Source organism: Hylaeus anthracinus, unplaced genomic scaffold (assembly GCF_026225885.1).
Source record: "Hylaeus anthracinus isolate JK02 unplaced genomic scaffold, UHH_iyHylAnth1.0_haploid 4, whole genome shotgun sequence".
Lineage (NCBI taxonomy): Eukaryota > Metazoa > Arthropoda > Insecta > Hymenoptera > Colletidae > Hylaeus > Hylaeus anthracinus.
In genome coordinates this window covers 14,969,565-14,996,146 of record NW_026535289.1, presented here as the reverse complement: position 1 = coordinate 14,996,146, position 26,582 = coordinate 14,969,565, and the positions used below count along the sequence as shown (strand labels likewise).

The 26,582-nt window shown below is 38.7% G+C and overlaps 5 protein-coding genes and 1 long non-coding RNA gene across 9 annotated transcripts; 4 read left to right on the top strand and 2 right to left on the bottom strand.

Moving 5' to 3' along the window:
* LOC128895189 (U2 small nuclear ribonucleoprotein auxiliary factor 35 kDa subunit-related protein 1) lies at positions 1 to 3,451 on the top strand. Its single transcript, XM_054157559.1, has 4 exons — positions 1 to 810; positions 1,540 to 1,841; positions 1,920 to 2,462; positions 2,529 to 3,451. Exons 1-4 carry the CDS (start codon positions 559 to 561, stop codon positions 3,316 to 3,318), a joined length of 1,887 nt encoding a protein of 628 aa, XP_054013534.1. The 5' UTR covers positions 1 to 558; the 3' UTR covers positions 3,319 to 3,451.
* Positions 3,452 to 3,686: 235 nt separating this feature from the next.
* On the top strand, positions 3,687 to 6,310 carry LOC128895199 (putative serine protease K12H4.7). The gene is made up of 10 exons (XM_054157595.1): positions 3,687 to 3,968; positions 4,044 to 4,225; positions 4,382 to 4,565; positions 4,645 to 4,693; positions 4,765 to 4,900; positions 4,973 to 5,039; positions 5,208 to 5,418; positions 5,489 to 5,621; positions 5,685 to 5,854; positions 5,920 to 6,310. Exons 1-10 carry the CDS (start codon positions 3,774 to 3,776, stop codon positions 6,030 to 6,032), a joined length of 1,440 nt encoding a protein of 479 aa, XP_054013570.1. The 5' UTR covers positions 3,687 to 3,773; the 3' UTR covers positions 6,033 to 6,310.
* Positions 6,070 to 11,974, bottom strand: LOC128895212 (alpha-tocopherol transfer protein-like). Its single transcript, XM_054157627.1, has 7 exons — positions 11,683 to 11,974; positions 8,641 to 8,902; positions 8,385 to 8,544; positions 8,256 to 8,317; positions 7,592 to 7,785; positions 7,042 to 7,255; positions 6,070 to 6,962 (listed from the first exon to the last, which is right to left on the bottom strand). The coding sequence occupies exons 2-7, from the start codon at positions 8,813 to 8,815 to the stop codon at positions 6,757 to 6,759; spliced, it is 1,011 nt and encodes a 336-aa protein (XP_054013602.1). The 5' UTR covers positions 8,816 to 8,902; positions 11,683 to 11,974; the 3' UTR covers positions 6,070 to 6,756.
* On the top strand, positions 11,777 to 13,146 carry LOC128895226 (uncharacterized). Of its 2 annotated transcripts, XR_008461730.1 has the most exons (5): positions 11,777 to 11,915; positions 11,997 to 12,181; positions 12,534 to 12,638; positions 12,753 to 12,948; positions 13,010 to 13,146. It is a non-coding gene; the product is annotated as an uncharacterized LOC128895226 (long non-coding RNA). The 2 variants fall into 2 exon arrangements; XR_008461729.1 differs by having other exon boundaries at positions 11,997 to 12,638.
* Positions 13,147 to 13,220: 74 nt separating this feature from the next.
* LOC128895200 (uncharacterized) lies at positions 13,221 to 15,238 on the bottom strand. Its single transcript, XM_054157596.1, has 2 exons — positions 14,773 to 15,238; positions 13,221 to 14,697 (listed from the first exon to the last, which is right to left on the bottom strand). The coding sequence occupies exons 1-2, from the start codon at positions 14,961 to 14,963 to the stop codon at positions 13,518 to 13,520; spliced, it is 1,371 nt and encodes a 456-aa protein (XP_054013571.1). The 5' UTR covers positions 14,964 to 15,238; the 3' UTR covers positions 13,221 to 13,517.
* Positions 15,239 to 15,595: 357 nt separating this feature from the next.
* On the top strand, positions 15,596 to 21,610 carry LOC128895194 (protein GPR107). 3 transcript variants are annotated; one of them, XM_054157579.1, is made up of 10 exons: positions 15,596 to 15,790; positions 16,223 to 16,333; positions 16,865 to 17,028; positions 17,111 to 17,262; positions 18,835 to 19,061; positions 19,157 to 19,290; positions 19,367 to 19,634; positions 19,715 to 19,987; positions 20,068 to 20,240; positions 20,424 to 21,610. In XM_054157579.1, the coding sequence occupies exons 1-10, from the start codon at positions 15,701 to 15,703 to the stop codon at positions 20,572 to 20,574; spliced, it is 1,743 nt and encodes a 580-aa protein (XP_054013554.1). In that variant the 5' UTR covers positions 15,596 to 15,700; the 3' UTR covers positions 20,575 to 21,610. The 3 variants fall into 3 exon arrangements, with proteins under 3 accessions (XP_054013554.1, XP_054013553.1, XP_054013555.1); XM_054157578.1 differs by having other exon boundaries at positions 20,412 to 21,610; XM_054157580.1 differs by lacking the exon at positions 15,596 to 15,790 and having other exon boundaries at positions 16,227 to 16,333; positions 16,917 to 17,028; positions 20,412 to 21,610.
* Positions 21,611 to 26,582: the final 4,972 nt, after the last annotated feature.

Genomic DNA, 26,582 nt, shown 5'->3' with positions numbered 1-26,582 from the left:
GCCTAGGGTTTTGCCCATCACTGCCATCATTGAAGGCGATGTATGCCATCAAAGTAAAAGTCCCTAGGATTTTACTTCCCTTTGACGGTCGTATCATGCATATTAAAATAACCTGCACTTTTTACGACGATATAAATATTGATAACACCCATGTAGTATGCTTCTGTTGCGTTTGTTGTCGTCTAATTCAAATTACATTTACATATAAGACGAACTCGCACGATCAGTGAATTATCGATGAACCGAATTGTCTTCTTCGATCTTTCGCTCGTCATCGAAATGTCTTCGAAGCCCTCGTTTTGTACAATTTTAAGTAAAAGGGCGAATACAAACAATTTTACCAAGCGTGACATTCTTCGTGAATCTAATCAAAATATGGTGACAATCTCGATCGAAACCTTCTCTCGAAAGTAACATGGCGGCGTGCACGTGTCGTCTGCGATTCTTCGTTGGAATCGATTGTCGGACGTCTAACGATCATCGCCTCGCGACTTCCGGACAATTCACGATATCGTCAAAGGTAACACGGACGTTCGTCTTCGTGGAAGATGCGTGGTAATGGAAGGCTGTTGCTCGACGAAGAAAAGCCATAAAGAGTGGCGACGGACAGCGAAAAAGGAACGTCGCAGACGTCTGCGTCGCAAGGCGGCCGCTGAGCGGGAAGCGGATGCCGAACGACTGAGGGCAGCACTAGAGAAAAGCGCCAACTATTTAAAATGGATCGAAGACCGCGAAATCGCCGAGAAAGAAAAGGAGAAGAAAGAGGAGGAGGAGCGTGATGAACGGGAGAAACTTTGGCTGGAAGAAGAGGTAAATATAATTTCTACTCTTTGGAAAGCACATTATTCCCCTATTAATCATTTTCACCGAGTTTAATTTTCCGGTTCGCACTATTACACACGTTGCCGATGCGATACATAATCTGTGCGAGTATTACAAATCGTCGACTTGCCGGAAGTAAGTCGTGTATGTCTAACTCTAAAATTACATCACTCGAGAGATATTTTCATTATGGTTGAGAGTTTGGATGGGTTATATAATCTCATAATAAATGTGTTTAAAGCCATAAAAATGTACCGAACTCGACTATGACTCGGTACGAGCAGTTTCGCTTGTAACTATACGTAAGTACGTAATATTGCGCCACAGTTACCTATGCGGAAGACAAACACCGCACCCCGGAAGTCGACTCGTACGTTTCATTTGTCTATTATTTCGATTTGATTTGTACGCAGCTTCATTGTTTTACAAAAGAATTTAAATTTACTCGATTCAGTTTGCCCTAACGTTTCGCGACACCCTATGCATCGCGTGTCTCGTCGCTCTCGTTGATTGTCAAAAGTATTTTGTTTTTGTGATCGATAGGACACGTTCGATTAGAAGTAACGTCAATCGGAACTTAATTATAATCATGAAAATAGTACGAATATGTGGTTACCGAAACCTGCTAGTTATTATACGATATCCGTAAGCACGAGCAAGCTGAACGTAATATCGAAAGCTTCGCGTAATTGTTTACACCGTGTTTGGTTCGTTTAGGTAAAAGCGCAAAAGGAATGGCAAGTCCTGCAGGAACGAAAGCAGAGAGCCCGACAGCAACAACTGGAGCAAGAGATGAAAATTCGGGAGGAATTCGAGACGAAACAGGAAGCGATTCGCAAGAAGCAGGAGGAAGAGAAACGGAAGAGAGAGGAGGAAATTAGAAAGCGGGAAGAGCTGTTGAAGGAGATCGATGATTACATCGATAATGGGATCAAGACTCCGGAAGCTCTGCGCGAAGTCATCAACAGTCAGCCTGGAAAAGAACTTTGTCCCTTTTTCACAAAAACTGGTGCTTGCAGGTGAGGAAAATATATTTCTGGCGCGTTTGCTTCGTTCACGAAAACAGTATGAAATCATAAAAAAGTACATTCTTTCAGGTACGGCGATACTTGCTCGAGGAATCATCGAAGGGTATGTTTGAGCAAAGTGATACTAGTTCCTGGATTTTACACGCATTTCTCCCTGGAAAAGAATTCCGCGGAGTACGACACGGACGTGGCCCTCGAGTTCGAGAGTTCGGAAACGCGGCAACACTTTCGCGAGTTCTACAATGACGTCGTACCGGAACTCGAGTCCTTCGGAAGGATAAAAACGCTCAAGTACTGTTGCAATACCGAGGTTCATTTGCGGGGTAATCTGTACGTCGAATACTGTACCGAGAGAGAGGCGGCTAGGGCGATGAGAAAGTTGAAAGGTCGCTGGTACGCTGGTCGGCAGCTTAATTGCGAATTTGCCAACCTCAAGTCCTGGAGGAGCGCTGTCTGCGGAATGGCCAAGTGCCCGAAAGGAAGAGCCTGCAATTTTTTGCATACCTTTAAAAATCCGCACGACGAATACGATATCAAAAGTCCACCCAGATGGGCTAAGCAGTTGGCCTCGTCCTCCCAAGAACCTACCACTGCCAGAAGAAGCGACCACAGGTATAGACACGATCAATTTTTATTCATACTTAAGATTGTTAAGGGTTTTCGTTACTTCATTTTCAGAAATAAATCCAAATGGGAGGACGGCAGCGATGCCGAAGATGGGAAAGACTGGAGATGGTCCGAGTCCCCCGAACCCGAGCCTCATTCGCGTACGAGGAACTCTGAGAAACGGCATCGTCGATCCGACGAGACCGAGTCTCGGCAGAGATCAGCACGCGATAAACGATACGATCAATCAACCAAAGATACGCTCAGCGATCACGCAGAAACACCCGTGAAACGCCGACGGTCGAGCTCTAGAAAACATTTCGAAGATGAAAATGACGACGAAATTTCGAACGGCCGCGAATCTTCTAGGAGGCATTACAAAAAATATCAAAGAAGGAGAGAAGAAGAAGACAACTACGATGAGTCGAAGTCGTCGAGGCATTCTCACAGAAGATACTCCAAAAGCGACGACAAAAAAGCTCATCGTTCGAAGGCTCGTAGGTATCCGAGTAGATACTCCAAGAGAGAGAAAGAGGATCGCGAGAAAGTTAGACACAAGTCGAAAAATCAGCGCGAATTCTCCGATGACTCTTCGAGAAGGAAGTCTAAGAAGAGCTCCGAAGTATCGAACATCGAAGAAAGCGACTACTTGAAAAACGTACGAGACGTAAAGTCGAAATGGGATAAAGAAAATTCTGACGAGATCAGTGTTAATAGTACGGACTCTTCCGATACGGATAACTCTAGCACCGAAGAGAAGAAAGGAAGTTTGCGCTTATCGAAGAAAACTTCAACAGAATATTCCGACGACGAATGGGCCACGACGGATTCCGAAAGCGACGAAAAAGTCAAAGAGAAGTAACGAAGTAGACATTCGTTCAAATTGTTTGTGAATTTATCAAAACTCTGGTGTAATTAATGTAATTAGATACGAAGAAGTACCGTTTTATACTGAAGTGCATTTAACAATAAAATCAGTTTTGTACTTAAACAAATATTTTCAATCGTTCATTGAACGTTGAATCGTTCAACATCTATCGATGTTACAATCCTGGTTTTTTCAAGCTTATCGTTCTTTGCGTAAGTAACATATCGGCCACTTGTGATTGAATTTTTGAAATGTTATAATTACATCTCGTTATCAGATAAGTTCTTTCAATTTCGATCGAACGTTGATAACGGTACATTTGATATCGCGTCGAGGTACTTTAAAACAGTAGCCGGGTCGGATTCACGAATCAGTGTTTCGTAAATCGGTCTAGACCGCTGTTCTAGACCAAAATTGTTCAACATTGTCTGTTACTTCGGGAATTCGACATGATCCTTTTAAGTACTCTACTGACGTTGTGCCTTACCATTCGCCTTGGTGATGGGGTTGGTTTCCATGGATTTCATTTTCGAGGTTTAGAGGAACCGCAATCAACGTTGTTCAGCGCGGATAATGTACAAGAAAAATGGATTACGCAACCTCTCGACCACTTCAACGCACGCGACAATCGTACATGGTCAATGGTATGCTCGAACTAAAACTATTTTAGAAAAAAAATGGGAATCAAATTTATGCATCGTCGTATTTTATTCCGACAGCGCTATTATCTAAATTCAGCCTTTTTCAAAAAAGACGGGCCAATTTTGATTATGATCGGAGGGGAATGGGAAATAAACAAAGGTTTCTTAACGGCTGGTCAAATGTTCGAAATCGGCCGTACTCATAACGCGATGATGTATTATACCGAGCATCGTTACTATGGCAAAAGTAAACCGACCCCGTAAGTTGATCTCTCGTAAAATCGCTAAGACTTCCCTGAAAAGGACTGAACGTTACGGATTATGCGTAACAGAACAAAAACTTCAGCGTAAAAACATTTCAACATAATCGACTTCCGTGTCACGCTTCGAATCTTCCACTACCGAATCTTTTTTAGAGATATTACTTCAGCTAACTTACAGTACTTGAGCGTTGATCAAGCATTGGCCGATTTAGCATACTTCATCGAATGTAAGAAGAGAGATCCTAGATTCCAAAATAGCAAAGTCATCGTCTTCGGAGGATCTTACGCTGGAAGCATGGCTACCTGGGCTAGACTTAAATACCCCCATCTCGTTTACGTAATTAGAATTTCTTTTTATGGTAGCTTGATTCTCGATATTTCCTTCTTCGCGAAATCTCCAATGACTTTTTCTTTAGGGTGCATTGGCTAGCAGCGCTCCAGTTTACGCAAAGGCTGATTTTTACGGTGAGTGCAACGAACTGTTCGCAATTGAAACTTTCCTTGTATGTTTAAAAAAAAACGGGTTCTTTTTGTAGAGTATTACGAAGTCGTGACCGAGAGTCTTCGCAAACACAGTCAGAAATGCGTGGATGACACCAAAGCCGCATTCGACGAGATCGAAAAATTGCTGTCAACCAAGGGGGGCCCGGAGATGTTGAAATCTTCCTTGAAGTAATAGTCGTTTTCTTCATTTCTCCGCGATAGAATCATGTAACGTAGTGCTATCATCTAAACAAATTTCAGTTTATGCGACGCACCGAATATAGACTCTCCGAGCGACCTTAGTTACTTTATGAACTTTTTGGCAGAGGTGAGTTTCCTTAGAAAGTAGAATTATATCATACAATTGCCTCTTGTTGCGGAGTGCGTTATGAAACGACAACCGCGCATCGCATTTCCCTGCTTGGCAGTACCAAATGAGAAATTTATTATCCTCTGATTACGTGATTTCGCAATTGTCACATTTTCTCTTTGATAGATATTTGGTGGTATCGTTCAATATAATTCAGTGATGAACGGTAAATCGAATATCGCTGCGTGCTGCTCGAGCATGACTTCACAGAACCTGGGTACTCCTCTGCAGAGATTGGCGCATCTCATATCGGGACAAGACAAATGTTTGAATCTTAATTACGAGGTATTTGTCAAGTATTACGCTAACAGCGAATACAGCAACCAATCCGATGTCAGTAAGTTCTAATTACTTTGTAATAGAACGTATCATTTTATCGTCACGCTGTACAATTTCAATGGTTTTAGTGAGACAATGGTACTATCAAACGTGCAGCGAGTACGGCTATTTCCAAACGACGAACTCGACAAAATCCATTTTCGGAACTCTCTTTCCAGTGAATTTTTACACGACAATGTGTACCGACTTATACGGCAGTTAGTAAGTACCACAGAAATCAGGTATGTTTCGCGACGTTTCACGCTATCCATTTCTTCCTCGTAGCTACGACAAGAATTTCCTAAACCAAAGAATTAGGAGAACAAACATAATGTACGGAGGTTTGAAACCAGATTTACGAAATGTAATCTTCACCAACGGAGACGTCGATCCCTGGCACGCGCTTTCTGTTCTTCGAGATTTAAACAAATTCTCGCCCGCGATACTTATCAAAGGTAATTCACGTAAACACAAAACACAGCTGTGTGACATTTAATCGACTGTTTCGCGTCACTTGCAGGATCGTCGCACTGCCAGGATCTGTACACGGACAGTGACACGAGCAACAAAGATCTCGTTAATGCCAGGGAAAACGTGCGTAAACTCATCGGCGAATGGATCACTTCCAAGTAAACTTGGCTTTCGTTTTTGAAGAACAAGAGGAGTGAAATAGATGTAAAAAAATATGCATTTATTTCCATGGACAAAAAGTCTTATTTACAATTGATCGTGTGCCAAAATGGAATTTCGTGCAGCTTATATCTATCTACATCTCGCGAACTGTGTCTGCATATAGCAGACGATATTTTATCGTTTTAAACGTACATCGTGAAATTCTTTACAGATCGACGATTTCCTTAATCCAAAATATGATCAAATTTGTACATTAAATAAAGGAATTTTTAGATGCACGTTGTCTCGCTACTTTTCTCTAGGGTTCCTGTTCCGAAATGTCCACTCGAGATACACGTAATTCTAGTTTCTAAAGTGTACGTAGAAATCCGATTGAAATCCCTCCGATTTTGCGCGACTTATCCTTATCCGTAGCATTGCTACGTTCGAGAGTAAAAAATATAATATACATGTGTATGTGCGTTTTGCTAGCTGTGAAAAATGCTCCGCTAAAGTCGTAAGTAGATATTAATAATTGGTCGAGCAGAAGAAGCACGTTCCGCGACCGAGATCAAATTTTTAACCTATTTTCTTGTTCACGATTAAGATCGTGTCAGTTTTTATATAACGATTATCAAATATAACTTGTTACAAGAATAATGTTATCGTCTTTGTCTCGTCGACAAGGTAGATACAGTTTACGCAGTCGTTGTAATTGGTACTGTCGACGATCGGTTTCCGTTGATCAATCCACTTCGAGCTTTCTGAACGAACCGCTGATTCCGTACATGGTAGAGTCGCTGGAGCCAATATCCGAGCAACCGAAACCTTGCTTCAAGGCTGACACCGCACCTTCTCGAGCTTTTTCCGAGTACAACTCCAAGGACACTCTCATTTTGTCGTGACTCATCAATATCGGCGCCATTTCCATCAGCTCCTTTCTCCAAAGTGCTGCGTAAACATTCGTTTTAAACTGTAAGATCGTTCTCTTCTCGCAATAACGTTATCGAAAGACTATATCCCAACTTACCGATCATTTCTTTCATAGGCATCGTGCCGCCGTATTCCTTTGGTAGCATGCTCGTGTCCATTTTCTGATTGATAGCGTCTTCGAGACTCGTGTAAATCTTGACTCGCTTTTTAATCTTCTCAGAGATCAACGACATGCCGAAATCGAGAGCAAATTTCACGGAAGGATGAGTATTGATCGCGTGAACCTCCTTGTGTCGCATCGGTATAGTTCGCTAGAAAAAAAAAAAAGCAGAATCCTCGTAAAGTTCGCTAAAAATATATTTTCCAGCAAATTGGACATTTGTTTGCTCTGTTACATATGATGGGTAACAGCGTCGAATCGAGTTCCGAAGATTGATCCTGAGATGAAAAGTCGATATTTGAACGTCGCCCGACATTTACAAACTGCGAAACAGGATCTACAAAAACCGGTTAAGCATCCAGTGATTTTGAAGGCGTAATGGAACGTGGTTGCATCACTGGCCTTGAATCGAAAGCGTCTTGTAACCGTAAGCAATAATACTTTTCGGTTAGGCTGCACGGAAACACGAGGAACGATAGGACCGTACCTCGCCGTTCTTGACGATGCGGACAGCCTCCTTCGGAGTGAAAAGCGTCAAGTGTGGAAAACTGACGCCAGCCCCGTCGGCGAAGTGAACGAAACCTCGCACTTGATTCTCCTCGTCCTCCATTAAAGTCTCGTAAGTGATCGCGTGGATTCTGCACATGTCGGCATTCGTGTACTTGTGAGGATCGAAAACCCCTGAAAGCACGTTTCACGCGTGAAAGGAAGAAGTAAACTTCGCTAAGTGTCGTTAAACAACCATCATCTAACTAAGCACCACCTTGTTAAAAATTTATTCTAACATCGTGTACACTTCTCTTACGTAATCTATCCGTGTATCCCTGAAGAAGACGAAAGACCGACATAGTCGAAACGTTCATTAATAAACATGACCTATGCGCTTACATAGACATCATTGTCTAATATTTTTGCATCGAGCGATAATCCTAACGATTACTTCGCAAGAGCGTTCACGTGCCAATGTTCTCTGTAAAAAGCTAATAATCTACCATTCGCGTTGAGAACGTTGCGTGAAAATATTCCAGACGGAGGAGGAGAAACGGAGAGTTTGAAAGTAACGTTGTTCGCGGCTTTTCAGAATTTGTCCTAGTCGAAAGGTATCATTTAATTCGGAGAGTGTGAACGACCATGAGGATATTAACGTTTACCTGGTCTGGCGATTACAACACGGCGGCCTTTTGCGTCGCGTCCGGGTACGGCGAACAGATATCTGAAGGAATACAAACGAAATGGATCGCAAGGATAACAATACGTGTTTTAAATTTCACCGATCTTACCCCAAAGACAGCAGTTCTTCCATCGTTTGTTCCGTTGGGTCCAATTGATTGAAAGCTGGGTGATAAACTTGTCGGAGCAGCAAGTATCTCTCGATAGCTTCCTCCGCCATCGGTACGTTAAACTTTTTACATCTCAAGAATCTCAGCAAAAATTGCGCGTCTGACGAGCAAAAATATATTAACTCCAAGTACCTAGGATACTCTCGAAAGCGTATATACATATATACGTCTTTGAAAATAAACGTAATTCTCTCACCAAGGCGACAGTTTTGTATACGCGGATTCAATTTGATCCAATTACGTATCTGTTCGAGAGCTTGGTCTCGCGTATTTTTGTCTTCCCTAAGTTCCTCTTTTGCCAAAAGCTGCGTTTCCTCCGAAAGTGGACACTCGTAGTTGTCCTCCTCGGTTACCCAATCGTTTGCCCCCATTCTGGTTAATTTAATCCTGTCTCTCGAACACGATGGGTAGGCAACTTCAGCTTTTGGGATCCAACAATTTATCGATTGGGCGAATTTCTACAAAAGTAGAAGGCTCTTTATTAACGTTTAAAAATTAGATTCCAGCCAGGACCTCTCGTACATCGAGAAGAGCCCGTCACTTACCTTTACGAGGCCCTAACATTAATTCGGAAGTCTCGAATATATTAAAACAAAATTACTATCAGACAAGCGCTTGAAACGAAGGGTAATATCGTTGCATTTCATCCTAAATCTGCTGGTATCTAGCTACGTATCTTATCTAACAAATCTTGCGTCGTAAGTAACGCTATTAATTAATTGTACATTATCTCAATCATTCATCGACGTGAGATTACTTCGAGTAGATTGCGTCCAATCATTAATCGCGTCACATTCAACAGTCTGCTACGTAACGTTATTACCCTTTGTACCAAAACCATTGAGCTGATTACGAGAGCATACAAATTTCTAAACCATCTTTGTTCGTGGTAATTCGGGACCTCTGCCAAGTAACCGTGATATAAGATAGGGCCTGACTAATGATGCTTCGCCCAATTAATGCACGTTCCCGTCTCTTTCAGCGAAACGAGGTCAAATGGGTTCCCTTGTCTTCTCGGTCTGCAGCTGTCCTGCCCTCGACGAGCCACTGACATGGTTCCCGGCATCGTGTTCAAAGTCAAAGCCGTGAATGAAAGTGAATACCGCGCCGAGGAAAGATACCATCGACGTGCGCTTTCTTTCTTCTCGCCGAGTCAACGATTGCATCGTTTACGTAATTTCTCGCAGGTATTATTGAACCATCGGTGATTTCGTGACATAACAATTCTCTCGGTTTATGATATAATCTTCGACTCGAGTCCGAGCGCCGAGGAACATTACGTGTTCCGGGATACCAACATATGCCGTAAGTGAGTGACTCGTTTCGCAACAACTTTCTCCGATTACGCAATCGGCTGAGTTGCGCGCCCATCTTTGTTCTCCGATTTTGTACGGCCGACTAACACGATTATGTATTTCTTTAACTTGCCAACCACCTCTGGTATGTTTTCCTATCAAACCGTCGACTCAAGCCGGTAAAAACCTACGAGGATTGCGAAATTACGAGATGAATACATTTTTTTCTCGAAATAACTATTTTCGGCACGGTGTCCAACTGTCCATGCTATCTCAAAAGTAATATGGACGGTGAACTTTAAATTTGAACGTTATAGGACTATAAAGAATCCTCGGAACCAGTCTAAAATATCCGATTGCTCCACTGAATTCATTTTCTGATGATATCGGTAGAGTCTTTAGTTAAAGAACGATGATACGATGGGAGCATTAGCGTCAATGGCCGCTTGTAGCTGGCGAATACGAAGAACGTACAATTACGTCAGCGGCTGAGAATTTGTAAACAAAAAAAAATGATATCTCCGCGAATTAAATTCAACGCTTTCGTATTTTTTGCATTGAAATATTAGTCAACGGTTCGGAATATTCGGACCACCAAAATTTGAGGGTGAAGAAAATATGAATGTAAAATGAACGGAACCGGTTTCGGATCCGATATAAAGAAAACCTTGCCTCTCGAGGGCACCCATGACTCCGTGGCATCGACGTTACTCTATACGTACTGAATATGCAATATCATTTAAGGACGCTTCGTGGCTGCGACGAGTCTCCGGTACACCAAAAGTAGCGAACGATATTATTGTTGCAGGGACGCGCATTTTCCTCCGGCTTGTACATTGCGTCTGGTTATTTGTCGCAATCGTAATACATTTCACGGCAATGTCTACGATTTTACGAGTAAAGCGAGCAAAACATCTTGCAAGCGTAACGTCAATAAGCGTAGGGTATCTACTAAGCGGGTTACCGTGCAACCAGGGAAGTAAACCACCGCAACTTATCTTCCGCATAGAAAGTGCTGCTGTTTATCGTGTTATTACTCTTGGATTAGAGTTCTTGCTTCGATACAAAATTGCTGTTCACCTCGTAGGCAGTGATGTTCTTATTTTCATTTGAAAGTATATGGTATCGGGTCGACGCGTTTTGCTTCAGATTACATTTTAACCGTTTAGGTCTGGCGTAACGAATCTAACTCTCTTCGGGTGACCGAAGCGTATAAAAAGTGTCGAGTAACGAATAAGAGATAAACAAACATCGATCGATGATTAATATATATCGATATGTTCTACAATTCACGCAGCTTGTTTAATTCCATCGCGCGACACTATCGATTACCGTCACCTCTTATTGAATTCTTTCCAGCAACAACATATTTCGACGACTAGGAAACGTCTTTCAAAACAAACGTCCTTCGACATTTCAGAGAAGTTGTTCTGTATCCTTGACATCTAAAATGTCCGACCTTTCGAAGACAAGGTCGCTACCCACTATTTGTACTTGAAATTCTTGCCGCGTCGATTCTATCGAACTCGTCGCGGATCGTGATTTGAATAAAAATTAATGTTTATTACGATCTCAAAGACGAACCACATTTTTCTGTTAAAATACTTGATATCATAGCGCACTGTTCGATGACAAAAGAAAGTAATAATATCGTCCAAGTATATTCGAAACGTCGAAATGAAGATGGCTCGAAACATCATTGTTTCAATATATTTCAGGAACAACGCGAGCTGAATTAAAGTGAACAACGAAACAAAATTTCGAAAACATACAATCGCTGAAAAATGAATTAGCGTTCATCGTTTGGTTCAATGTTTCAGAAACTTGAGCACCATGATCGTTTTATGTTTATTTTAATGAATTTTGATAACGATGAAAACTTCGTAATAAGTTTGTTACAGATGTTAAAACTAAACAAAAAAAAAAAAAAAAAATGGACATACCCGGATCGTAGTCGCGCAGGTGAACACTTGGAGGAGACTGCGTCCTCTTGACTGTCGATCGCTCTTTTATAATTTCCCGTCGCACCTTTCTTCCAGCTCCACCTCCGCTGTTCTTGCGGCTGTGTGTCCTCTTGGAGTCGAGGAACCCTTCGAGGGACAACTCACGCGTTACTAAACTTTTATGAATCGTATTCGACTGTTTCGGTCGGTGAAAGATGAAAATTTCTGATAGCGTGAGTAGATTGTCTCGTGAATACACGTCCGAAGCAAACCACTGGAATGCCTCGGTTTACCTAATTGTCCGTCTTTTATAGACGCAACAGGTATCATCGTTCGGCTAAACGAAGCGAGACGGTGGTCGTAACGACTTCTATCTTTTTCGGAGCTGACAAGTTTTTTTTTTTTTTTTTTTTTTCAACGGAGCTATCCGAAAATAATATTCCACGATTGAGACAAAAAATCTGATTATGCATGCATGCCATGTGCGAGCGTGTAAAATGTATGTACTTACCGTAGAAGTTTAAGTCACGTTTGTGTAATTTTACTTCGTTAAACTACGCGATGCATTATGGTGAATTTAAAATTGCAATTTTTGCAAATTGAATAAAGCGTGGTAATTTTTCTATCGAGATAATTGTTTACACCTCCTATACCGGATATCGTTTTAACAAAGTCTGACACTTACGTATTTGAAAAGAAACTTTAGCGAAATTGTGTTACATTAGGTATCGGAATGAAACGAACCGTACAATGCCTTAATAATTTGTAAAAGAAAGACTTTGCGAGTGAATAAAATGTAAACTCATTTCATGAAAGTAGATGCGAACTTAACAGTACCAGATGTATTTCAGATTCGTCCGACTAAATTGGAATGTTAATGTTGCGTATTGACATTGACACTGATAACACAGGCGCGTTTGATATCAGTTGAGTGAAATGTTGGAAGATGAAATTCTGTGAGTACATAAACCTTCGTAAATTTCTAATGTCCAACGTGCTGCACATATACTACTTCTACCTTACGTCATTCATCCACGTAACAACCAATTAGGAAATTTCTTTTTTGCTAGATTCAATTCTGCGGTAAGTTCTACGATTCGGTATGAAGAATTAGCGTTAAGAAATGAGGACAGGGAATCGTGACAAACGTAACAATAACATTTAAATAATCGCTTAAAGCAGTAATGCGCAACCTGAAGGCTCCACAAATTTCTCAAATATTTGTTGATTCTACCGTCGTTATTGTTTTACAAGGTGATACACGGGGTAGGTTTTTACGATTTTCCGTAACGGAGGTGATCATAAACTCATGTAATACTTGTTTCAGTACTGTTTTCTTACGAAGCTTTGACACGCAATAGTTCGAGCAGCTACAATCGGAAAGTGAAATGCTACTATAACCGCGAGAATGTTCCGACCAGGGATAGAGAAATTACGTGTGTGAAAGGCCTTTGCCAATAAATGCGGTTACTTGTACAAAATTGAGACAACGTTTACGGTAAATGGGCTATCTCGCGAAATAAGTAGAAACAAAAAAATGTTGTAAATATATTTAATTTTTCTTCGTTGTAATTAGGGAGTACATTCAATTTCAAAATCACAAATACATGCTGTTTCACTTATGTCTATACAAAAATTATAATTGTATCCACTAATCACAGAATTTGAAATGTGAAAATAATAAACCAAAATAACGAACTTAAAACTAGATGGAACACGATAAATATGTAAAGTCGTACTTATACGATATTTACTATATTTTGAGCAAAGTTGTTTTTTCTTATATGTAATGAAAAAATGCAGTGTTTCTTAACAATAAATGGATACTCCCAAACTTATTCCCTACCGATAACTTGTGCCTTTGCATAAGCTCCTTTGCAACCACTTCCTGAAACTAATAAACTCTGTTTAATTTCACCGATTTGGCTCTGTGTAAGCTTCAAATTGCTGTTCTTCGTTACATCCATTATGCACATCTCTAATGCTTGTTCGGATAAAGGTATGTAAGGAACAATAACCATATCAATTGCTTCTTTGACAAAAGCATTGGTAATCACATTTTCGCTTTTTACTAAATCCACGTTCCGATTCAAATTCTCGTCCACTTCTTCTACATTAAAAACGGCAAATACCGTGATACACTTGTCTTTGTTCTTGCTCAATGTATCCAATATACTAGCAAAAACGTCTAAATTTTTCAGTTTTAAATTCTCTATGATCAATAATTCATAAGAATTAAACGAATTTAATGTGCTTTCATCTATATTGTCATTTAATAATAGATCATATACAAAAATCTTTTGTTTATATGGGAAATTTTTGTTTATAATTCCAATGGTATACGATTTCCCGACACCTGTTCCACCTATAAGACATATGACCTTCAGATTATAGACATCCTGATGTAAAGCATAAGCAATAGTGGAAATTGCAGTAGCTTGTCCATATAGTTTCTGTTGTATTTGAGTCGTAGCATTCGAGAAGAATATATCACGACTGCAAATTGTGTATGTAACAGGGTTTAGAAGTAGTGCAATTACTCCCACGAGAATTGGAATAAGAAATAAACATAATAAATTGCAGTAGCACATATTTATTCCCTTTTTTACAGGAACTTTGGCCTTTGGTACCAACGGTCTGAATTTTTTCTTTAAATCTTCATATGTACTTCCAGTCTTTTCTTTTGTAATTTTTTGTTGCACTGTACTTATATTTTCTGAGTTATTAGATTCGGTAGAAAATAGATGTTCTGTTTTATCAATTATATTAGTTATTGGTGATAGACAATTTGATAAAAATGTAGATTCCTTTACATTATCCACATGATCAATTTCCATGTATTCTATTTCATTTGATTTGTTTTTTGATATAAGGTTTGATGCCTGTACTATACTGTTGCTTCCACCCAATTGCCAGTTAGAGGTGTTAAAGGTATCAGAATATGGTACCGTTGTTTGCCACTCTCTTCTACATTCGTTATTGACAGTACGGACCACTTCTGATATCTTTACCTGTCTAAAATTGCAAAAAAATGTCAATGATTACAGATAAGATCGATTATTTTATTCCATATACAGATTAAATTTTTACTTTGTGTTTGCAGTTTTATCAAAAATTTGTTCGCAACTGTATTGTCTAACCAAGCCAGATGGGTTTCCAGAATAAGATTGTTTCAGGCTAATTCGTTGAGACGATGGCAGTTCGGAATAACTAAAAGCTCTGGTCAATTTACAATCATTATCCGAATCTAATAATTTTAATGTTGCAAAGTGCTCTTCCATAACATTAAACGAAACTCGAAATATGTTTAGTAACAACCGGCGAATGAGATATAACCTCTAAAGTTTCATGAGGTTTAAAATTTTTGTTTTTATCTCGAGCTATGAACTACAAGACATGTATCTTGAAGTGAATATTAAAGCAGAATATATACCTTCAACCTTTTAACATTTAAATACTTTCAAATAACAGCAGGATTTAACTTTTAGCCGATAGATGATTCAAATTACTCGTAACATCAGAAATACGATTCCTCTAAAAAAGGCGGGCGAATCAATGTTGCTAACATTTTATTCCGACCTACATTATGCCTGATGTTTTTTGTTTTTTTGGATAAAATTAAAATTGAAATTAATTTTTATAAGAAAATGTAATATAATCAAAATTATCAGAAGAACGTAGAGAAAAGTTAACTATTGGAATTTGTTGGAATTCGAAAATGACAACGTTCGAAAATGTTACTCTATGAAAAAAAATTGATTCGCTTCATTGCTTGGCAGTTTCGTTAAATAACTTTACAAGCTTACAGCGATAAATGCAATAGTTATCAAGAGGGCATTAGAAAAATGCGCGCTATTCGGTTCGTTTCAGTTCGTTTATTCCGCCATTCATGATCCATATTCCTGTAGTTCATGCTCAGTTTCTGCTCGTGTATCGACGAGCGAACATTGGATGTTTTAGGTGTATGGTTAATTTGTGTTTTCGTGATGTGACATTTCTCCAGTGAAAAGTTATAAAAATGCAATCGAATCAACTGCTGACACAATGTCTCTGGATTATGTCAATATTGGTACTCGCTGCCGCCAGGATACACAAACTCGAGATAAGGGTTAGTTTGACTTCTTTGGAAACAATAACGCATGTATATTTATCTGTAACTTTATCGAACTCGCCTTGTTACGTCAATTACGTTTTACCGGTAAACGTAATTAGAAATATCGTTCAATACATTCGAGTTACGCGTAATTTCTGAGTCTTCGAAAATACCGTGAACGAATTTTATAGGCGAATAAGACATATATTATCGTAGCACCGTATCGACGTTCAATCTGTGAACTACTATTACGTCGTAAAGAAACTGTAAATATCGTAAATGGTGTAAAAGGTTTCCGTAAATATTTCGATAAATAAAGGGATATGCGATGCATACTATAGGTTATACGGTTATACATGTTTCGAAAGAATATTTTCCTCATCGTCGCTTAGTCATAGGTTACGGGTCCTTGATTTGCTTACTCTTACAAATTTGTCCTTGTTACAGAAAGACACACGGCGATATATCGCCCTTAGTACCTTCGGTTTTTATAAGGGTGGTATTCTCGATATACATCTGTTGAATTTCAAGGCCGACCCTTTCGACGAGAATGCCGTGGTAAGTTATCGTAGATTGTAGCGTGGTTGTTCGCGCAGTACTACGCGTCGTCCATTCACGGACACCTGTTTCCATTTTCCCTTCATTCACATCGCGAAATTGCCGCTAGGAAAGTAATCGAAACCATTCTCGAATACGCGTATTTTTGAATACTAACAGTTCATGTACAAGTTCTCCCAAAACACAGCGCAAATGAAATGAAATCGATTCGTTCGAATAAATGAACCGAAAATGTAGATCTTCATTATACGAGCTTTCGCTCTCGAAAAAATCGATCTTGAAAATACTAGTAAATTTAAAATGAAAGTAATTAAAACTAATATATTTTTTTATATCGAATAATAATAATAATAAAAAAAAAAAAAAACGAAATGATTCTTTTAGTTTAAATTTTATTTTAGTAAAGAAAAAATATATTGACAAAATATTTTCGAAAAAATTGCTTCCTACGCTTCATATCATACTCCGTGGTTTTCACTATAATTCGCCTTTCTTATAACGTGTGTGTGCTTTACATTTTGTACTATTCAGTTTGGATTCAGTTTGGATCGAACGCTAAGCGATGCGATGAATCCGTATTTAGATAATCACCAAGAGAGATGCGTACTACAAAACATTTCGAACGTCAAGACCGATTTCGAGCAGAGGGACAAGAACGCGGTGATATATTTTACGATGGACTTAAAGAAGTCTTTGTAAGTATTATTTATAAGTATTATTTATAAGTATTATTATAAATATTATTTACGAAACTAACAATACGGATTATCGTTACAGGTTGAGAATAAACTGCAGTCAGAACATGCACACCGCGCACATCTACAAAGATCCCAACATGATTGTGATGTTTCGAAAAAAGAGGGACTCTCTTCCAGCTATGTTTAGCGATACGGTTCTTTTTTCACGGCGAAAACGCTCCACCTCGAACGGTGTGTCAGATTTTTCCAATTGCCTTCATTCTTTGCCCATAACATTATGTTTGGGAGTACTGACGTACTCGTTAGTATCAACCATAAAGGACTAGGCCGTTAAAGCTACGTATAAAAAAGTTGGCGTTTGTCACGTGCGTTTTTGCTTAGATGGCTTAAATCGCGAAATGATTGACGCTTCGGGCGGAAATACGAAATGCGTTTACCTTTTTTGCTTTATATCACTGGAGGTAACACATTGATCGAGAAAATGAACGACATCGACGAAATAGTAACGGGACGGTCGTAGTGCGCTTTAAATTCTGGCGAGCTTCCAAAAACAGGAAGTTGATGCACGATAGACCGCGTGGAATAGGTGTTACTTGTTACCTCACGACACGCTAAAGCTTTCGCAACTTTTCTAATCGAATGTTACGATGATTCATTCGCCAATTACACTCGGCAATTTCCGTGATACTATACCGAAGCAAAGATTTTTGACTCGAGGATAGGACTTCTCCTCCTATTAGGGCGGATATGTAGAAATCTGTTCTTCGGTAAAATTTGATCATGCATCGAAGATGAGTGTTCGTTTGATCGTTACCGTTGAGCGTTACCGTTTCACGAGTAATTGATATCGTTAAAAATAGATTGGAAATTCCAACGAAATAGTGCGATATTAAATAGCCAGGGATGCTTATCAGGGTCAATTTGGACAGTCCAGTAAAAATAAACGCTGCTGCATTCGCGAGTTATTTTTAATATGGTCTGTTACTAACATTAGACACTGGGTATTAACGTAACATGAACTAACAGGTGGAAAATGAAAAGTTGGCATCGACCGCCTCGGTCACGACCTTAGGATGTAGCTGTTAAAATGTTTCTTTTATATAAAAAAAATAAGCAGGTTTGCCTATAGAACAATAATTTTTAATCGGGATTATATACGCTAGAGATTGTTCTAAACCGTTTATCATCTAGCTTTTAGATCGTTACTCTGAAATTTGAAACGGTGTACAGAGTAAAGATTTAAGCCAAGTACCTTGAATAAGTCATTTGGTTTGAGAGGTGGAAAATAATCTTTGAGGCAGGAGCTGTTTGATTTCAAGCGGGTCAAGGACATTTCAGGCTCGTTAATTTTTATTAAAATATAGCGATACTAGAGACAGTTAGCTTATACTCTAGACTATTCTAGCATATTTTTCTATACTTCGTGTCGCGACGGTGAACGTATCGGGTGTTCTCTACGATCCATGGAACTAAATACGAATGTGATCGATATCTTACGGAATGTGCCGCGAAGCGACATCAGTGATCGAACACGACCAAGATGAGAGACGCTATAATTAACGTGACTCGTCCTCAATCTTATAAATAACTCGAAACTCAAGTATTTTTGAGGGTCTGGTTAGGTAACTCTCTTCTAGAGAAGTACATTTTATGTCAATAATAGTTTATGATAGTGGAGTCTATTAAACCTCTAACATAGTTCAATCCACTTCTAAGATGATTTATGGGCAAAGTGATAACGAAATGTCCCCGTTCTCAAACGTTTCGTGTAATTTTACACGATATAAATAATTTACTTGGCAGGTGTAAAAAGATCCGTTAACGAGGATGAGTTCGAGTCTAGATCGGAAGTCAGCGTTTGCTCGCGTTTAAAGCTGCCGATGAACGTACAAACTATCAAAGGAGAAAAATATTACAATACAAGTTTCACGATGTACGTCGCCACCGAAGAGGAGGAGGGACTTTATAATCTTTACTTTCACAACTGTCCAAATTACAAATACGATGCTCACGTTGCGTTAGATTTCACGGTACTATGGCCTTTTTGTGAACAGTGTTTGCGACTGTATTCTCTAGGTTTGCGATTTGCAGTTAAAGATTATGTTCTCCACGCTATCATTTACAGATACAAATATCGGAGATCAATACCGGGAATTTTCTAAGCGCGGGTGAAATGCCTTTACCAACGCTGTATTTTATGATGGCGCTTTTATTTTTTGTGTCGGGTTGTTTCTGGGTATTCATCCTTAAAAAGAGCAAGTAAGCGGTTCGTTCAAAACCGACCGACATACTTTCACAGGTGTGCCTTTTGTAACAAGCATTCTTCTTCCTTTAGACATCCTGTTTTCAAGATCCACTATCTAATGGCAGTCCTGGTGTACTTAAAATCTTTATCGCTACTCTTCCACGGGATCAATTACCATTTTATTAAAACAAAAGGAGAGCACGTGGCTGCTTGGGCGATTCTCTATTATATTACTCATTTATTGAAGGGAGCCGTGCTTTTCATCACTATCGTCCTCGTTGGCACAGGATGGACGTTTATCAAACATATTTTAGCCGATAAAGATAAAAAGCTCTTCATGATCGTGATACCGTTACAAGTTAGCGATAAAATATATTTAGCGTATTAAATTATTGTTGAGATAATCATTTTCTAAGGAACTGTTATCCGATCTAATAGGTATTAGCAAACGTAGCAGAAATAATAATCGAGGAAAGCGAAGAAGGAGACATCGAACATAAGACATGGCGAGATCTTTTCATTCTTGTTGACTTGCTTTGCTGCGGTGCCATTATATTTCCAGTTGTTTGGAGTATCAGGCACCTACAGGAAGCTGCACACACAGATGGCAAAGCAGCTGTAAACTTACGCAAGCTCAAGCTTTTTAGGCATTTCTATATCATGATAGTGTTTTACATTTACTTTACAAGAATCATAGTGTACTTACTTAAGGTACAATTTTCGTTTTATTACAATGTATTAGCTTTTAACCTTTTTATTTAAACAGCTAACCATACGTATTACAATCGCAGATCATGGTACCTTTCCAATACGAGTGGTTAGACGAAGTGTTCCGAGAAATGGCCACTTATATCTTTTTCGTTCTTACCGGATACAAGTTCCGACCGGCCTCTGCAAATCCATACTTCACTCTTACGAACGATGAGATGGCCCAGGCTGACGAGGACGACGTAATGGACATCGTGTGAGTATTCATTCTATTTTACATTTTCATTTTTTTCAGGTTTTTTTTTATCGAATCGTTGCATAAGTAATGGCCGTTTTTATATTTTGAAAAAAGTGCTTTATTATTTAACTTAATTGCCTTTCAGTTGGTCGTAGCGTATTTTATCGAGTTCTAATGTGACGATCTCAGTATCTTTTCTAGTGTTTCCGGGGGCAGCGGTATCACGGAAGGTCTCAGCAAAGTTAGCAAAGTTCCAAAAGTTTTGAGGCCCGCGACATCGGAGGTTCCATCTACTAAAGAAGAAAGGGATTGTTTGGTCAATAAAACAGAACCCTCCGACGAATACGATTGAATTTAATAAAAATTCATCGTAACATTATCGATTTCAATGTGAACAAAAGCGAGGAGGACTCGTTTTTCCATCTTGTGATATTTGGAAATACATAGTGCTAGCAGTTCGAACAAGATCTAATATAAAAAAATTTCAAAACGCGGTCGAACAAGAATGGAAATACATGGTTAGAGATAACCTTGATATCGTTCTCTGGATCTATTTTGTATCTTTTCTTTGAAGCAGAAGCCAATATTTTACTGGTTAAACGATCGATCATTGGGTTTCCTTCAATATGAAAAATGCTATAGATCTTATTAAATTATTCTTATCTTCTATTCGATTTTAAAGAGACGCTTAGTTCGTCGTTTACTTTTGTTATTTATATATCACGTTTAGTATGCGACGCACTTCATTCCGAGTATCTCACTTTTTGAAAACGAAATTTGACTCGGACATGGAAGTTCAGTGTAATCTATAATTATTGGTAGTAAATTGTCATAGCTATCGGACAAAATTAACGTAGAGAACGGTTTAAAGAGTTTAATGTTTTGAATACGCGATTTTAAGCGTTTATACATTAGAAGAAAAATTTCGCTGCAAGCTCGATAACGGGTAATTTCAGTTTTGATACTCATCTTGTCGTAGCTGGATTTTTTCTTAGGCATTTAGAGAAACGGTAAGGCATTTCCATTTGTCTTTTCATACGAAACACTTAGTTTTCTCAACGCGTGGAGCCCGATCCGCGGCAAATAATTTTGTGATAAACGATACACCAATCTCAGTGTATCACGATCCATTTTTGTAAACCACTCGATAACCTTTTACGTAGGGATTATTCCGATGTGAGAAGAGAATAAAGGTAACCAATTTTACAACGTTTAACGTGTCCCATTGCGTAATTCCAAAATATAGTTATTACCAATATTATTACTTATGTACACGCGTTATCATAATTATTGTTATATGTGTTACTATTAATATTTTATTGTGTGTATAATAAAAGGGACGCGTTACAAAACCAAGTTGAAATAATAAAGCGGATATTTTTATGAAATCTTTCGTTTCCCTTGAAATACAATGATTCCCGGATACGAAATACAAAGCAATGTTACATTCAACAGGACACGATACACAGGAAGAGAAGGTAAGTGCTTTAGTTTTCTAATAATTGCTACTTTCAACATTTTTGTACTATTGAATTATTCAAGAATGCGACCAATTTACAGGGGTTTATTTTGTATTTTTTCGACAAGTATTATTACTAGCGAGAAACTGTAGTCATCTAGTGATCACAACGCCGAACTAATTTTCGAAGTTTAGTCAGCGCCTCTATCGGGGAAACGCTCAAGTTTGTCCTCGTTTAGTTCCTGCTTTCACCGTTAGATGGCGTTATTTTCAATGTATTTACCGACACCTGTTGGTAAATTACCATCATGTCGGTAAAAAAAAACTGTATAAATGGCGCCAGCTAGCGATGGCAGCTGAAACTAATCGAGGACAAACTTGAGCGTTTTCCCGATAGAGGCGCTAAACAAACTCCGAAAAATAGTTCGGAATGTTCACCGCTAGATGGTTATTGATTTGAGCAAAAATAGCGGGAACCCACAAGAGAAACTATAATAGTTTAAAAGTTTAAAAAAGAAGGCATTTAGAAGCACTTTGGATAAAAATCAATCAAAAACGAATGGTTTCCTTTGCTAGATCGATCGGGGATTGTGTTGGAGATAAAAGAAAAAAAAAGAAGACACGCTGCTCGTTTTATTTTAATGTGAATTTATTTTTGATGTTATATACCGGTCTCGGGAGGCGGGTACATAGGTCTATTATCTTATTTCTCTGAGGCAGGGCACATAACGGAGGCAGCGTCTAAACATCAAATCCGTTTATTTGTTCGATTCGTTATCGCTACTTTATTATGTCCTACGTTTTCTTTTTTTTATGCCTCAACTGGTCGTACATTGAGTGACTGGAGCACGAGGTACATATGTTTGCAAATAACAGTTTACTACAACCACGTATAATGCGTTCACTAGAATCGATCCTCTTTTATGATATTTTCTATTCGATCGCGTATATATAAATGGTATGGCGTAGTAGTTTTCGACTACACGATATGCTGGTTTTCATATTAGCATGAAAACACGCCAGAGGTGACTTCAAATCGAACGCAAGCAAATGTTTCTTAACGCGATCGAAATCCAATGGGATAAATGTACAATGCGGAAAACTATGTAGTACGATTATTTATTCATTGTAAGAGGGTTAGAGGGGAGTTGCTTTTTTTTCATTCTGTTGTTGAACGCGTTCTTATCGTCGGATCTGCCGTAGTTGAAATTCTATTTAGCCAACATTAATATATCGATAAACACTATTACCCTTTCTTTACAAATATTCAAGTATTGTCTAAAAGCATGGCAGACACGCCTCACATTACTCTCGATGCTCCAGTCGATTTAAAGTTATATACATCCTCTGCTCAAATGATTATTTGCGCATTGGATTATCATCCAATAAAGTTCTAAAAATAATCATCACGTATCATGAGCGTCTATACGTATTTTTATCGATAGTTATATTCTTATTAATGCTCATTACGGTACATGGTGTGGTATGTACAACATCGAGCAATCGGCTAAACATGCAGAGTTAAATGATCGCTATAACGCTACGACCAGTATAACTATGTACCAATCGGTTAAGATTAGAATATCATACCCCGATCTCGTCGATTTATTACGTGAAACCACCGACGGATTACGATCCTATCGGATGAGTCGTTTTACGTGATGCGTCACGTGATAATCCATCGGAACGCGTTTCTCACGAGCGCTCGTTCTAAATCGTCGAAGGTTTATAATGCAGAGACTCGTCGGTCTAAAAACGTGTAAAACTCCCCAAATATACTTTTTCAATATTTACAGTATCTTATAGACGCGCGTTACACACGCCACACAACTTACGTTATATAACTTGGTGTTCGTTCGGAACCATCTTTTTTTTTCTTTTCGTTTTTCTTGCTTCTTTACGTTTATTATTCTCCCAAGCAGTTTACCCATCCGAACGTTCCCACGTTCTCGAATTTCGTAATATTACAAAGAAAGATCGCGCACGTCACGGATCCCGAGAATTTCTCTGTCATGTCATTTTTTCTACAGTACCTTAACAAGTTTTTTTTTTTTTTTTTACATTCATCGCGCGGGACAATAATTCCCCGTAATTAAACAGTTTTGCGTAAATGACAGCAGATCAGAGAAACGAAAGATGTTTAGGCTTCTCGAACACCCAGTGTGGCTTGGTTTCAGAAGTGACACGGGGGAATGTCGAGATTCCGCTTTGTTTCGGGTGTCCACGTCAAAAATTGCGTACGGAAGATACTCTTGGACAGAATTGGGGAGTGATATTGCTCAAGTTTGATGTATGCGTCGAAGAATACTCCCGGACGCATTTTGAGGGACGGCGCGGGGTGGGGGGGGGGGGGAAAAGTCGCGATACATGCCAATCTTTAAAAAAGATCCAGCTACAAAGGACGTAGCCACCACCGAAAGTCTCATTAGCAACTTCGAAGAACCGGGCCGTTAAAGCTTCGAACATCTTGTTTCGAATTTGGGTCCCCTGTGCAAACCATGTTTTCTCGCAATCGAGTTACTTCTCATCCAGCTCTCGATATTTTAGTCTCTTATTACCGAAAAAAAAAGAATCGTAAACACGCATGGTGCCTACAGGTTTGAATGCGTACGAATACAATTTTGCTAGCTCATACGTTAGAGGGTGGGGGGGGGGGGGGTCAGGGTTCGGTGAACTCTCGTACATCAAGCTATACACATTTTTACTGTTAATGTTTTGTTAATTTCATCCTAACTATCCTAGCGCCAAGCAGCGAATCACACCTACGAAAACTGTCGTTCGATTTATTACTCTATTTATATATATATATATATAATTTATATATATCGTTGGTACGTATAATCGTTAATGTCCGGTTACGCGATGAAATCGCGAGTCCTTGAAATCCGTTAGAACATATCGGCAAAAGAAACCGATCATTCGTTTTTGTTGCGCAACAAGAATCGTTGGACGATTGTTAAGTTATCGTTCGTCGCGATAACGATGTGTTCCCGTCGCGTCGTTAACAATAAACATTCTATTATACATTCTCGTAAAAGCGTAAAATTATTGTTGACGTGCAATCGTGTGATGATTGGCAATTGATCAGCGATAAGGACGGTCAGGCGAAAAGCTCGAGACGTGTTTGAAGGCGTTTCTTTCTTTCTTATTAATCCGTGTCCTTGTACTGTTGCCCTTCTTGTTCGGATTTCACTGGCCGCGTTTCATAAAATAATACCGGTGTGTGTATATATATATATATATATACACATATACATATATATCTACTATATAACTTCCATTGTGTACTGTACAAATGCAACACGGTTGCCATCATCAGTCCCAAAGGTCGTAGTTACGTCGCACGGTTACAATGTGAGATGTTAGATGAATATACTTTGAAACGAAAAAAAAAGAGTTGTTCAAACATGGTCTTGCATAATTGAGTTTAAGTTTCGCCGACTATAATACGGGTAGAAGAGACACTTTTACATAGGGTATACGTAAGAACAGTGTCAGATTTTATTGTATTCGAAATTGCTACGCGTCTGTTTCACGTATACTGTTGTCGCAGTTGAACAGTAACATTTTAAATACCTCCTTTCTCGTTTACATTTCTAAAAATGAATGTTTCTTTATGGCAATTGACACACGACCGTTAAAATAATTCTGTTAAGAAGGCACATTCATTTTCGAACTCTTTCAAAAAAAGACAGAAAGAAAATTCAGTTGTATTGAATTTATAGCGTGAAACAATTTCTTCTTTTTGTTTTTTTTTTAAAGGTATTTAAGGTAAAAATTCTTCTCCTTTACCCGAAAAAAATCCGCTACCGCTTATTTAACGCAACACTGTTTACAAGTGTCTGTTTCGTATGAGTTTTCACTCGTTTCGTATGAAATGCCTTCCACTGATCATACCTCTTTAGTGAAACGATCGTAAACTGGTAGGTGAAGCGAAACAGAATATTCGTACGGAAGCATAAAATAGAATCCAACGGTACAAGTGTCTTTTTGCGACGTTGAATATCCAGTGAGCATACTGTTTCGCTTTCTTCGTTATAAAATAGAAGACAATTTAACGGCAGAGAGCTTAATAGTCAGTCAACAGCTCGAAGTAAAGAAGGTCGCACAAAACTTAACAACACATATCCTTTGTTTTCCTGTTATCACGATTACTTTATGTTCACTGAAAACTCAGTCACCAATCTTGCCTTCTTTCTTCTAAATTGTACATTATGTATAATGATATATGTGTCTTAGCAGTATAACGAAATTTATAAGTTTGAACGGAAGTGTGTGCCACGATCAATACTTCGGTCATTGTTCGAAATCAGACAGTGTATATACTCTTGCGATAGTATACGTAAACAAATTCGTGTGCACGACAATTTTATTACAAATCTCTTTGTTTCCTTCGAAATGTAAATTTATTGTTATTGTTATCGAAGATAAAGCAAATTCTTTTGTGTTTTTTTTTCTTAATTATTTCTTATACTCGAGCAATGTATGCACTGTCTTATTCCGAATCATATCGGTATCGTTCAGTTGTTTTACCAAGAATCTGGCGACCAACTCCTAATTATACTAACATACGATATACATATTTTTGCATTTATTGAATTTGTACAAAGATTCAGTTCCTTAAACACACGTTCCGGCGTATGTGTAATGAGTATTATTCTTTTTAATCGATATTAAGATAATAATATTAATCATTATATTTTTTTGGATATTAATTAAGCACAAGGAGAGATCACAGTGAAGAAATCTGCTATGAACAAATTTCGATTAATCGATGTAACGCAAAAAAATAAAAATAAAAATAATATATGTTAATATAGATTTAGTGTTCATTGTAGCGTAACGTTTTGTCTGCCCTTTCCTAAAGTACATTATGAGTAGGTCTCACGACTCTTGGGATA